The sequence below is a fragment of the Ovis aries genome, chromosome 16 (genome assembly GCF_016772045.2).
Source record: "Ovis aries strain OAR_USU_Benz2616 breed Rambouillet chromosome 16, ARS-UI_Ramb_v3.0, whole genome shotgun sequence".
NCBI lineage: Eukaryota > Metazoa > Chordata > Mammalia > Artiodactyla > Bovidae > Ovis > Ovis aries.
Window position 1 is genome coordinate 8,775,059 of NC_056069.1, and position 14,600 is coordinate 8,789,658.

The 14,600-nt window shown below is 34.4% G+C and overlaps 1 protein-coding gene across 2 annotated transcripts in view; it reads right to left on the reverse strand.

The window, feature by feature from the left end:
- The window catches only part of FCHO2 (FCH and mu domain containing endocytic adaptor 2), a 118,859-nt gene that overhangs the window by 83,597 nt on the left and 20,662 nt on the right, over nt 1-14,600 (reverse strand). The window contains exons 2-4 of one of the 2 annotated variants that reach the window (XM_060400321.1): nt 6,512-9,620; nt 5,262-5,452; nt 3,440-3,514 (exon numbers count right to left, since the gene is read on the reverse strand). In XM_060400321.1, coding sequence (XP_060256304.1) covers nt 3,440-3,483 — 44 coding nt within the window. In that variant the 5' untranslated portion in view covers nt 3,484-3,514; nt 5,262-5,452; nt 6,512-9,620. The remainder of the gene's footprint in view (nt 1-3,439; nt 3,515-5,261; nt 5,453-6,511; nt 9,621-14,600) is intronic. The other variant, XM_060400320.1, reaches the window with a different exon arrangement.

Sequence of the window (14,600 nt, forward strand, 5' to 3'; positions counted from 1 at the left end):
AACCAATCCATTCTGAAGGAGATCAGCCCTGGGATTTCTGTGGAAGGACTGATGCTGAAGCTGAAACTCCAGTACTTTGGCCACCTCATGCAAAGAGCTGACTCATTGGAAAAGACTCTGATGCTGGGAGGGATTGGGGGCAGGAGGAGAAGGGGACGACCGAGGATGAGATGGCTGGATGGCATCACTGACTCGATGGACGTGAGTCTGAGTGAACTCCGGGCGTTGGTGAGGGACAGGGAGGCCTGGCGTGCCGCGGTTCATGGGGTCGCAAAGAGTCGGACACGACTGAGCGACTGGACTGAACTGAAGCATTATTTTGGAATTGTTCTCTGAAGCTTGGTTTCAGGTTTTACCCACGTGCTTCAACAAACACCAGACAGTCCCCTTTCTACTACACTTGCTACAGAATGCATCACATTTTCCTATCACTTTTTCTCAACATTGAGAATTTAATGTATTTAGCAGGTTCAAGTACTTTCAAGAATTACTACACTGTAATATCGTAGATAATACTTAGGATGCCAAAGGTCAGTTTAAACTAATTTGGTCAGTAGAGAATGATGTAAGAATAATTTTATCCTATGCTTTCCTCAGGTACTTCATCAGATATTTTCAACAGCATTTGCCTTGCTCTATGATAAAACAAAGAGTAGCAATGATCACTAAGGCAAGAAGGTAGAGAAAGGAATTACTCATCCTAATATGTACTCTTTACCAGTTGCTGTGTTTCTTAGCCAGCAAGAAAGCTAACTGACACAATCATTTTAAGCAATAACAATAATGTTCAAGGAGGATAAATACTTAAACAGGACTGTTCTGATTAGAGCTTACCTCCCACTTTAGAATCTAATCAGCATTAAACTGGCAAGTAATTAGATGGAAAATTTCAAGAGAAAAAAGGACACCTGAAAAGTATCCACTCACAACAGCACCAAAACACATGTGTATCACTTCAAGTAAACCTGATACCTGATAGTCTAGATTTCACAAAACAGATGAGAGTGTCCCTTTACTTTAACAAAGGAGGTTCAGCATAAGATTTCTTTAAATAAGGTTTCCTTAAGGAATTACAACTATTCCATTTTATAAAGGTTGATACACACAACGTTTTTCTGGCCAGGTAATACACAATAACATACAATAAGCACTAAGAAATGAAACTAATGAATCCAAAATATGTTAAATGCAATTAAATTCAAAAGATAAAATTCAATTTCAGTAATATTTAAAATCTTTATAATCTTAAGTAACAACACTAACAGAAAAAATGAAATAACATCTATTATTCATGAAAGGCATACATTTCAAAGACAGAAATGTTGTCAGTAACTTTATTAGGAAACACCCTTTTTTCTACCTCTCACCTGGTAACTAAAAATAAGGTAGAATTTCCTAGATTAAAACTATGGCCTCATGTTCAGTGAACATGTTCAGTAAGACAAGTATCATACAATATTACCCATGTGTGGACGGCATAAATGAACTTATTTACAAAACAGAAGTAGTCGCAGATGTGGAAAACAAACTTATGGTGACCAGGAAAAGGGGGAGGAGGGACAAACTGTGAGACAGGCACTGACAGGCACACACCACCGTATATACAATGCAACTAACAGTGACCTACTGTATATCAAGGGGAACTCTACTCAGTACTCTGTTAATGGCCTACGTGGGCAAAGAATCTTAAAAAAAACAAAAAACAAACAAAAAACAGAAGTAGAGTCCCAGATGTAGAAAACAAACAAACTATGGTTACCAAGGGGTGGGGAAGGATAAACTGGGAGACTGGGATGGGCATATACATACCACTATATATAAAAGAGATAACTGATAAGCACCTCCGCTATATGCATAGCACAGGAACTCTACTCAATACACTATCATGGCCTATACGGGAAAAGAAATTTTAAAAAGACTGGGTATATATATACATACATATACATATACACACACATACATACATATAAATATATGGATAACTGATTCACTTTGCTGTACAACTGAAACTAATACAACACTGTAAATCAACTATACTCCAATAAAAATTGTTTTAAAATATTATTTCTAAAATATCAATCATACTGGAAACCTAAAAGAGTGAGTGTATGAAAGAAAATAATTTGCTATATATATGTAAAAAAAAAAAAAACCTATTGGTTAAAGCTAGTTTCTATTATTCCAGTTATTTTGTGGCCCTTCTACTCTGGTCAATAAAGAAGAAACTATGTTTAGAAGAGGCAAAGTCTACATGGAGGAGTTAAAAAGAGGAGGATGTGAAAAAAGTGAGAGAGTGGGAAAAAGAAGGAAGAATGAAGTTGCATGGAAGGAACCAATAGCTGCAGGACAACTGGGAGGAAAAACAAACAGCCATCAGCTACCAGTCTCCACCCTCCTCTAGGCGAAAACAGAGCTGCAGAAGGTCCTCTTGGCTGTGGCTGTTAGCACTTTCATAATGGACAGTGTCACCACCCTGAGGATGAACCAAGAGCCCTACTCCCCTTTATCTGGGCTACAAACTAGGAAGATTTCTGTTAAACTTGTCCAATTACACTAGAGAATACTTTCATAAAACAGTCATTCTTAACCAGCTTTTCAGATCATAAGAACCATACGTGAATCTGATAACCGGTATACTCCCCTTCAGACGTATGGATTAACACCTACACAAAATCTTATATAAAATTTCAGGGGAATCATAGATTCATCAGAATCCCAGATGAAGAGGAATCTTTTACTGAGTATCACTGTAAAAATCTTAATATAAATAATAAAACTATTTATATAAATATAAAACTATAAATATAAATACAAAACTATTTTAACATCTTAGTTAAAATATAATCTCTCTCCCAATTTTAGATAAGTCAGTCAGATTAAGTATTCTTTCCAGACTTGTTATTATTCAAATTACACAATTACTCTTTCCAGAGTTGTTATGGCTATAAGTATACCTCATTGAAAACACAGTCTTATTAATAATATTCATCTTTCAAAGAAAACATTTCCTGGGCACATATTTTTAAAGGGAAAATTTAAAGGTAGTCTATAAAATCCTAACTGACATTTCTAATGCATTTTAATCATTTCAACAAAATTTATATTGAGTTGTTAAAGACCACTGTTCAAGAGAATGTGAATGAACTTACAGAAACCCAGAATAATGTGCATAACACGTAACATTTATAATCCCAAAACTACACTGCTGAAAGACTACGTAGTTTTACAGGGGAAAAGTAAGTTTCATTTGGCATTAACTGATTCAACAAATTCAGCTGTATTTTCTATGAAGTCAAGAATATATTCATATAGGCATATTTTAACCAAATAATTATATATTTTATATTTATGAACTATTACATCTTTAATGGAAACCTATTATTCTCAAAAACTTTGGCTAAATCAACACTGAAAGAGCTGTTTAAAGAAATTAACTCACCCAAGTTGTGAATAATTGCTTGCAGATTTTGCTAGTTTTGTCATTGACCTGGAGTACGCCTCTTCTATTGTAGCTCTGTTAAATCAAATATCAATATTGTAAGGGCTCTTGTTTAATGACCAAACACAGAAAATACAAAATAATCACAACTGCAGAAATAAACAGATAACTCAAAGTATATGTTAAAAATAAGTAGGTATGTGGTCATGAATTTCTGATCTATCTTTAAATGCCCTTTGCACACATCTATTTAAAGAACTTGTCTGGTATAGAACTAAAATAATGTTTGTCACCAAGAAACTTCGGTATAAAGTCACTCTTTTTTTTTTAGTACTAATGGTTATGTGAACAGTACCGCTTCCTATATTCTCTCTATACATACAAACTGATTCAGTATGAAAATCTTTTGTGTTTAACAGTTTTATTATTAACACTGTGATTTCATGATTATGCACACTTAATAGAATATGAGATTGATGACAGTCATCTGCACAAGACTATTAGCAAGTATGAGATCCTGAACTTCAAGTTCTTAATCTAGTCTGTGATTAGATCTAAAACAAATAAATATTTCACACTATAATATTGTGTTTCACTTACTATTATTCAGCATACAGAATTTTATGCTAAAAAAACTGAACTAAAGCCATTAAATATAGAATAGAAAAAAATGTTCCCATAGGCACATAACTTACAAATAAAAAATATGATGCTGTCTTGGCCTGTCCACCTCTACAGAAGTTCAGTTCTATCTTACCTCTCCCATCATTACCCTGTCCCTTCTCAGCCTGTGCTACCCTTAACAGAGGAGTCTACAACCACCACTGCCTTCCATTCATTTACTTTGATAGGTTCAACTAACATTGTTTTTAATGTGCAAATTCAGATCGACACGCTGTTCTTGAATCAAATCATCTGTTTAATATCTAAATGCCTCAAGCATAACTCTACCTAGATATTTTAATCACCTCAAACTCAGAATATCCAAAATAAGCTTACCTCCAAACTCTTCCCCAAACCCAACCCCACAAAAACTTTTTTAAAAAAAGGAACTATTAATAGCAGCTGACTCTCATTGACAGCCCTGTGATTTTTTTCCTGCTTCTTTAAACTTGTACGTGTCTTTTTAATATACTATATTACAAGAGTAGTACTTTGATAATTTTTTAAAAGTTAATACAGAAATAATATATCAGTGAATAAGTTAAACAACAAGGAAAAAATAGTTCAATTTCCAGTAATAGCAAATTGATCTAAAAACCTTCCAATGAGAAAGGAGAAAAGTAGGAGAGGTGGGGGGTATGCCTAAAGGGCATCAGAGAACTAAAGACCAGTTAAGAATCAGTCAGCCAAGATCCAAGAGGAGGCTATCCAGAGAGAGACAGATATGTAGGGCAGCTTTTCCCTGGGGCATCTAGAAGAGGCAGCTAAGACTGAGAAATGGAGCAAAGCCTCACAAGGTAAGGGATATAAAACTAGCTTCAGACTTGCCACAGGTGGGAAGCATGAGAAAATCCATATCCTTTAAGTTGAGATCCAAAGAGTAAGCATAAGGAGTTAAGGATGAACCATAAGTAGGAAAGCTCTCAAAGTGATTACAAACTTATCTTTTCAAACTCTGATACTGGACCCTGCATGGTTGTCTTAAACACATTCCAACAACCACCAGGCACACAAAGAAAGAAGATAAGATGAACAATCAGCAGAAACAAATTTAACAATGTTCCAAATGTTAATATTATAAAGCTCAGACTTTTTTGAGTTTATGCATTACAAAAATATAAATTCTATATCTGAAAAATACAATAACCAAAATTAATACCTCAACAGATGCAGTTAAACTGTAGATTTAATACACTGTAGTGTGTGTTAGTCACTCAGTCGTGTCTGACTCTTTGTGACCCCATGGACTAAAGTCCATCAGGCTCCTTTGTCCATGGGATTCTCCAGGCAAGAATACTGGAGTGGGTTCCTGTTTCCAATCTCCAATACACTGCAGTGAGAACTGGTAAACTAGAGAGAGGTGAGAAGAATCTATTCTGGTTTAAAGCTCAGTGAAACATAAACTAAAATATAATATTGTAAAATCAACTACAATCCAACAAAAATTAACTTAAAAAAAAAGAAAAGCTCAATGAAACAAAAGACTGGGAAACAGAAAAGAAAAATAAAAGACAAAGGACAATGCAAAAATGTCTGACATGTAAAGAAAGTAAGAACAGGTCAGAAGAAACATCTACAAGAAATAATGCTGAAGAATTTTCCAAAACTGATAAAAGCTATCAAACCACAGGTTCAAGTTAGCCCAACAAATCCTAAGAGGACAAATAAAAAGATATGTACACATTAATAAAAAATAAAAAGATAAGTCACATCATAGTAAAACTGGGGAAGGTCAAAGACAAAAAGAAAATCTAAAAGCAGCTAAACCCTTCCCAAATGTTACCTTCAAAGGAACAATTAATTAAGACTGACAGCTAACATCTAAACAGCACAATGCAATAATCTTTGAAGAATTTTTTTTAATCTAGTAAAATGCAAAACCATAAAACTCATGGAAAATAACATAGGAGAAAACTTAGATGACGTTGGCTATGGTGATGTCTTTTTAGATAAATCACTAAAGACACAATCTAGGAAAGAATTCACTGATAAGTTGGACTTCATTAAAATAAAAACCAGCTCTGTGAAAGATGTCAAGAAAATAAGAGGACAAGCCACAGACTGGGATAAATTTATTTGCAAAAGAATGAGAAAAAAAAAACACATTATCCCAAATATATTGTTGACTCTTAAAGCTCAACAGTAAGAAAACAACCTGATTAAAAAATGTGCCAAAAACTTAAAGAGACACTTCACCAAAGATAACATACAGACGACAGACAAGCATATGAAAAGATGCTCTACATCACATGTCATCAGGGAAACGTAAATTAAAACAAGACACCACTATGTATCTATTAGAATGGCCAGTCTAGAACACTGACAACAGCAAGGATGTGGAGCAACAGAAATTCTCTTTCACTGCTGGTGAGAACACAAAATAGTACAGCCACTTCACAAGACTCTTACCTCACAATCCAGCAATTGCGTTCTTTGCTATGTACTCAGGGGAGTTGAAAACTTATGTTCACGCACAAGAATGGTTACAGTAGGTTTATTCATAACTGAAAAGCAACCAAGATGTCTGTCCTTCAGTAGAACAGATAGAATGGATAAATAATGGATAAATAATTCACATCCAGACACTGGAACATTACTCAGCATATTACTAAGTGAAAACAGGCCAACCTAAGAATGCTATTATCACATACCGTCCGATTCCGACTACAGCTGACCTTTGAGCACCACAGGTGTGAACTATGTGGGACCACTTATACACAGATTACTAAATGATCCACAGCTGTTTGAGTCCATGGATACAAAATTGCAGATATGAAGTGTCCACTGTAAAAATATACATGATATTTAACTACACAGAGGGTTGGCACCCCTAAACTCTGTGTTAAAGAGTCAACTACACATATGACATTCTCGAAAAGGCAAAACCATGGAAACATTAAAACAGAAGACAGAGGGTTCTAGACAAGTGAAAATATTCCGCAGAACATTATAATGATGGGTATATGTCATCATACATTGACCAACCCATAGAATGGGTAACACCAAGACTGAACCCCAAGGTAAACTACGGATTTTGGATGATTGTGATGTATCAATGTGGATTCATTCGTGGTTAAAAAAAAAAAGTCTCATTCTGATGAGTAATGTTGATGATGGAAAGGCTACGTGTCTGGGGACGGGGACACACACAAAACCTCCTTTCAATTTCAGCTTCCCTGGTGGCTCAGTCAGTAAAGAATCTGCCTGCAATGCAGGAGACCCAGGTTCGATTCCTGAGTCAGGAAGATCCCCTGGAGAAGGAATTGGAAACGCACTCCAGTATTCTTGCCTGGAGAATTCCAGGGACAGAGGAGCCTGGCTATCAATTTTGTTGCAAATCTAAAACTGCTCCTAAAAAATAACAAAAAAAATCTTCCAACTAGAATACTATACCCAGCAAAAATACAAATGAAAGTAAACCCTTAATAAAACAATGGATCTAGGTGATGACCATCAATGGCTACTAACATCATGAAAGAGATAAAACCAAACAAAATATTGTATGTCTCTGATGGAAGTATACGTATTGCCGACGAAGTAGTCTCATCAAAATATTGAACTGAATTTTATCTAGTTGCTACATTTTATTCTATTACATTTTTTTCTTCTCTCACCTTAGAAGTAATAGCCTCATTTTTTTAGTGGTTATCCTAGAGATTGTAACATACTTCCTTGATGTATTAATTTTTAGTAATAATTGGTACTTTTATCATCTTCCTAAAAACGCAGGAACCTGAGAATACTACCACCTCCTGACTTAGATGCTTTGTATTCCATTATGAGTATGTGTAATTTTTTACTCTGGAAATTAGAAGTTTTCTATTTTTAAAACACGTTTTATTGTGGAAATGTACACTTATATGCCATTTTTGTGTGTGTTTCTTTAGCTTCTTATTATAAACCACTAAGTAATGAATTGTAATATAGTTTCAACAGTTTTTAGTATTTTCACAGTCTTGTTTAAAACAGTTCTCTGACATTAAATTACTACCTGTCCATAAACACTTATGTATGTATCTCTAACAGCTAATGATTTAGAGGACAATAATATTGCCTAGCTAACAAAATTAATGATAATTAAATATTTTTAATGTCTAGTTTATTTGTTCAAGCCAGGTGGTTATTTTTTTATATGTTTTGTATAGTCATTTTTTAGACTTATTAAAATTATTTTACTTTTCCTCTGGTGCTTTTGTCCTGGATCGCCTTTCTTCTTTTTAAAAAACATCTTTTAATACCTCTTAATGTGGATTTTCTGGTGATAAATTCTCAGTTTTTGTTAGTTGGTCTTATCTTTAATTTACCTTCATTTAAGAAACTTTTTATTATGAACACTTTCAAACATGTATGAAGCTTACTCAGAAGCTAGGATCTTAATATAGTGAACTTCCATGTGCAATCTCTGTGCTTCAGCATGGGTAAACCATAGCCAGGTTTGTTCTATCTGTTCCATACCACTACTACTGAACTGTTATAAAGCAGATCTCAGACTCAAAGACGTTGCATTTCATCCATTAGCATTTCAGATGTGTCTGTGAAAGATAAGGGCAATTTCAAAAACAGAACCACAGTATGTTACCTTATCTAAAAATATAGTATTAGTTCTCCAGTGTCACCAGATCGCCAGTCAGTGCTCAGTTTTCCTCAACTGTCATATACACACACAGTACATGTAATTGATTTTTCCAGTCAGGACCACAGCAAGATTTATACATTGTTTAACTGATGTGATTTCTGAGTCTCTTTATCTGTAGCTTTCCTCACCCTTTCCTTACTGTTTTTCTGATGTTGAAGGAACCAAATTATTTGTTCTGTAGAGAGTCCCACATCCTAGAACATGCTAATTGCATATTCATAGTTTTAACATTTTCCTTTACCCTAATATTTCATGTTTGAAAGTGTCCATAACAAAAAGTTTCTTAAACGAAGATAAATTAAAGATATGACCAACAAAAACTGAGAATTTATCACCAGAAAATCCACATTAAGGGGTATTAAAAGATGTTTTTTAAAAATAAGAAAAGCGATCCAGGACAAAAGCATCAGAGGAAAAGTAAAATAACAAATCTAAAAAATGACTATACAAAACATATAAAAAAACATAACCACCTGACTAGAACAAGTGAACTAGATATTTAAAATATTTAATTATCATTAATTTTGTTACCTGGGTAATATTATTGTCCTCTAAATCATTAGCTGTTAGAGATACATACATAAGTATCTATGGACACTTACACATAAGTGTCTATGGACAGGTAGTAATTTGAGGTCAGAGAACTGTTTTAAACAGGACTGTAAAAATACTAAAAACTGTTGAAACTAGTTCATTACTTAGTGGTTTATAATAAAAAGGTAAAGAAATACACACAAAAATGGCATATAAGTATACATTTCCATAATAAAAAGTGTTTTAAAAATAGAAAACTTTTAATTTCCAGAATAAAAAATTAAACACACGTACTCACTAATGGAAGATGAAGCATCTAAGTCAGGAGGTGGTAGTGTTCTCAGGTTCCTGCATTTCAGGAAGATCATAAAAGTAGCAATTATTACTAGAAATTAATACATCAAGGAAGTATGTTACTATCTCTAGGTTAACCACTAAAAAACAAGGCTATTAATTCTAAGGTGAGAGAAGGAAAAAATGTAATAGAATAAAAAATATTTAAGGCCAAAAGACAAGAAAGAGAAGGACGAAATATGAAGTAAGATAAACAGAAAAAAATGTTAAAATAGTAAAGAGGTTGGCAAACTGCAGCACCATCAGCAAATCTGGCCAATTGTTGGTTTTCATAGCTAAAGTTTATTAGAACACATCCGTACTCATTTATTTACATGTTGGTCATAGCTGCTTTTGTATTAAAGAACAGAGGGACTTCCCAGGTGGTCCAGTGGCTAAGACTCTTGAGCTCCCAATGCAGGGGGCCTGGACTGGATCCCTGGTGAGCAAACTAGATCCCACATGCCACAACTAAAACCCAGTGCAGCCAAACAAATACATACGTTAAAACAGCAATGACAACAACAAACACTAGAGCTGAATAGCTGCAACAGACACCAAATCAAACAAAAAGCCTTTACACAGAAAGTCTGACAGCCTCTGACACAACAAATTTGAGCCTAAATATATCTGGAAATACACTGATGTAAAGGACTAAATGATCCAATTAAAGAATAAAGATTGTGAAAATGGCTTTAAAAACAAACGAGAAACACATCTACACCACAACAATACAGGTAAGGAAAAAAATACAAATATCACGCAAATACTAAATGCAAAAAGATCAAACTTTAAATAAAGAAGACTTCAGCACAAAAAAACACTGCTAGAGATATAATAGGGCACTTTAGAATGAATTTTTTTTTAAGTTCAATTTACCTGAAGATGTACTAGTTCTAAATTTCTATCCATACGGCCCCAAATATACAAAGTAAAAAGTGGCAGAACTACATAGATGAACATTCATAATCTACATATGAGATTTTCAAAACAGCTCTTTCAGAGACTGATAAAATGAGCAGGATTAAAAAAACAAAAAACAATGAGAATATATTAGAATTGGAAGGGCAGAATTCACAAATTTACCATAATATATAGAGAACTTGATATCCAGCAAATGCAACATACTTTCAGGTAGGTAAAAATATTTACTAAAATTGACTCTATCCTGGTCCATAAATTAAGTGTCAACAAATTTCAAAACACTGAAATCATACAGAGTATGTTCTCTAACCACAATGCAATTAAGCTTGAAAAAGAAAAAATATACCTTTAAAAATGAATACATATTTGAAAATTAAGAAATAACACTTCTGAATAACCCACAGAGGTAAGAAAGAAAACACAATGAAACTTTAAATACATATTTAAACAAAGTACAACGAAAATCCTATTTCTCAAAAATAACAGAGTACAACAAAAGCAAGGCTTGAGGGAAATACACAGTTAAATGAATATATCAGGAAAGAAAAAAGTTGAAAATTATTAAGTTAAGCATCCATTCCCCAAAATTTAGCAATAAAACAGCAAATTGAACACAAAGTTTAAGGAAATAAAGAACAGACGTTAACAAAACAGAAAATATATAAAAAGAGATCAGCAAAGTTAATAACTGGTTCTTCATAAAAACTATTAAAACCAACAAACATCCAATGAGACTGATCATGAAAAAAGGGAGAAGACACATATAACCAGTATCGGGAATAAAAAGTAAGACATCAGTATAGATCCTGTAGACAATTTTAAAAGTTCTCTAAAGAATATAAGAAAAACTTTTTGCCAATATATTTGAAAATTTACACAAGGGAAAACTCCTTAAAGTACAACTTACCAAACTCAATATCTGAATAGTCCTGTAACTATTTTAAAAATTATATACATGATTTAAAACTTTCCTACAAAGACAATTTCAAGCCCAGGTGGTTTTACCAGCAAATTCTATAAAACACATAAAGAAGAAACTACAATCTTCCACAAATTTTTTCCAGAGAATACAAAAACAAGGAATATACCCCAACTCATTTTATGATGCCAACACATCTTGATTAGCAAAACCTAAGAAGGACATTTAGAGAAAGGAAATTTCCAGGTCAATCTCACTCATAAATATAGATGCAAAAATACAAAATAAAATAGCAGCAAACAGCTCTACTAATGTATAAAAATGATTAATACATCTCCACTAAATTTGGCTTACATCAGGACTAGAAAGTTCAAAATTCAATGTAATTCAGATTAACGAAATAAAAACAAAGAAAACATCCATTCACGATTTTCTTGAAAAGGAAAACAAAAGCCTTACAAAACAATAAGTAGAATTTCCACAATCTGACGGACAGTAGGGAGCAGCACTGGAATAAGTATCTGAGTGTGATGCGGGACTGGAGACAAGGCTAGGGCGCCTCTCATCCCCATCTCTGCTCAGCACTGCACTGGAGGTGTATGCCAGCGCAATAAGAGACCGAAGAAAACGTCCACTGATTAAAAAGGGAGAGGCAGACTGTCATTTTCACAAGGCGGTGGAACACACAGAAAATCCAAAAGAATCTACAGATAAATAAAACTGCCAGAATAAGTAAGAACTCCCAGGCTGCTGGACATAAAAATCAAAATATAAAATTCAAGCATGTTTATGCAAATCTGCAACAAATAACTGACAAATTGCTTTTATCTAGAATATATAAGAATTTTTTTCAATGTATTTTTTAAAAGGAAAGAAAAACCAGAAAAATAGGCAAAAGATGAACAGATACTTCATTAAAGAAAACATGCCAATTATATATGAAAGGATGTTCAATTTCATTATTCATCAGGGACATACAAGTTAAAACCACAATGAGTACTACTTATCAGTATGGCTCAAATAAAAAGATAGATAAAACCAAGTGTTGCTGAGGACATAGAGCAGCTGGAACTCTCCAACAAGGCTGCTGCTGCTGTAAATTGGTTCAACCACCTTGGAAAATTCTTTGGCATTATCTACTAGAGTTGAACATATATATACTCTAAGACTTGGCAATTCTACTCCAGGGTAAATGAAAGTGAAATTGAAAGCATTAGTCGCTCAGGCATGTCCCACTCTTTGTGACCCCATGGGGTGTAGCCCACCAGGCTCCTCTGCCCATGGCGTCCTGTTAAATTCTACGCCAGGGTAATTAACTAATATAAATATATGTACACTGAGACACATGTTCAAGAATATTCAAAGCAGTATTACTTGTAACAGCAAAAACCTGGAAACATCCCAAATGTCTGTCAAGAGTAATAGATAAATACATTCAGTATATTTACATAATTTGAAATTAAACAGCATTATAAGTAAATTCAACACAAATGAATCTCACAACAGTGCTGAATAACAGAAGTCAGAAAAAATACCTTCTACAGAATTAATTGAAAGTTCAAAAAATAGGCATAACTTACTTCCTTTGACAGATAAAATTACCATATATCCATAAATGGAACACTACTCAATAGCAAAGAATAAATTAGTGACGCATGCAACAACATGGACCAATCTCAAAATAATTATACTGAGTGAAAGCACTGGACAACTAAGTATATCCTGCATGATTCCATTCAGATAAAATACTAGAAAATGCAAACTAACCTAAGTATCAAAAGCAAACTAGTATTAGCTTATGGATGGCAGGGTGGGGAGAGAAGGAATTACCAAGGAAAGATAAATATGTTTACTATCTTGTTTGTGGTGATGGTCATGAGTATATGTATATGTCAAAATGTATCAAACTCTACGCTTTAAATATATGCAATATGTTGTGCGTCAATTATACCTCAATAAAGCTGTAGGGAGGGGAGGGAGGGAGAGAAGGAAAAGAAAGAAAGGAGCAAAGGAGAAAGGAAAGAGAAAGGAAGGAAGCATGGAAGAGGGGAGGAAAGAATTACAAGGGCATGAGAGAAAGAAAGTCTGAATGATTAGCTTAAGAAGTTATTTAACCTTTCTGGGCCCCCACTGTCTTATCTATAAAATGAGACCTAGAGTTTCCACAGTTAAATGAGATAGTGTATGCAAATCCTTGGGCTTTCCAGGTGGCGCGAGTGGTAAAGAACTCGCCTGCCAGTGCAGGAGATGTAAAAAAGGCAGGTTCAATCCCTGGGTTGGGAAGATCTCTGGAGGAGGGCAGTTACACACTCCAGTATTCTTGCTGGGAGAACCCCATGGACAGAGGAACCGAGCAGGCTGGCAAAGACCCTATTAAGTACATAGGGTCGCAAAGAGTCGGACACGACTGAAGTGACTTAGGACACACACACACACACACACACACACACACACACACACACAAATTCTTAGTGGATAGCATATTCTGTGTGCATATCGTTTCTTCTTTTCCTTCTCATTCACTCCTTCAAGAAATATGAGTATCAGGTTGTTTCAGGCTCTCTGCTAGGCACTGGGATACGACAGAATATTGTATACTGTTTCCCTTATAGGAGAACATAGAAACAAGTAAGAAAAGTAAGAAATTACAACATTTTTTGAATACTATAATGAGATATGTGATCTTGAGAGAGATTATAAAAGGTGATTTTGACCTATTCAAAGAGATTAGGAAAGGCATTCCTGGAAAGGTGAGTATTAATACACTGCTGACCTCTAAGGTCAGTACGTATAAATAAGGACTAAGCATACATAAAACTTCGATTCATAAAAACCTGTCAATAAAATAGCCAGTGTTTCCAGAGAGGAAAAGAGTCTAAAGAAACATAAGTCTGGTGTGAGCTAAGTTTGAAAGGCAATTTGGGGTCATACCATGTAGGCCTCCTAAGAGCAATGGGAAGCCTCTGAAGTGGTTTCCACAGAAGTAACAAACTGAACTTTGAAAGACTTCACTTTGAACTTTCAAACTGTAGTCTGAAAAAGAAACCTCCAATTGCAGTACAGAGAATAAATTGCAGGAGAATAATAATGAATGTAGATACGACAGTTAGGCACTATTGCTACAGTCCAAGCAACGATGATAGCTTGGATCA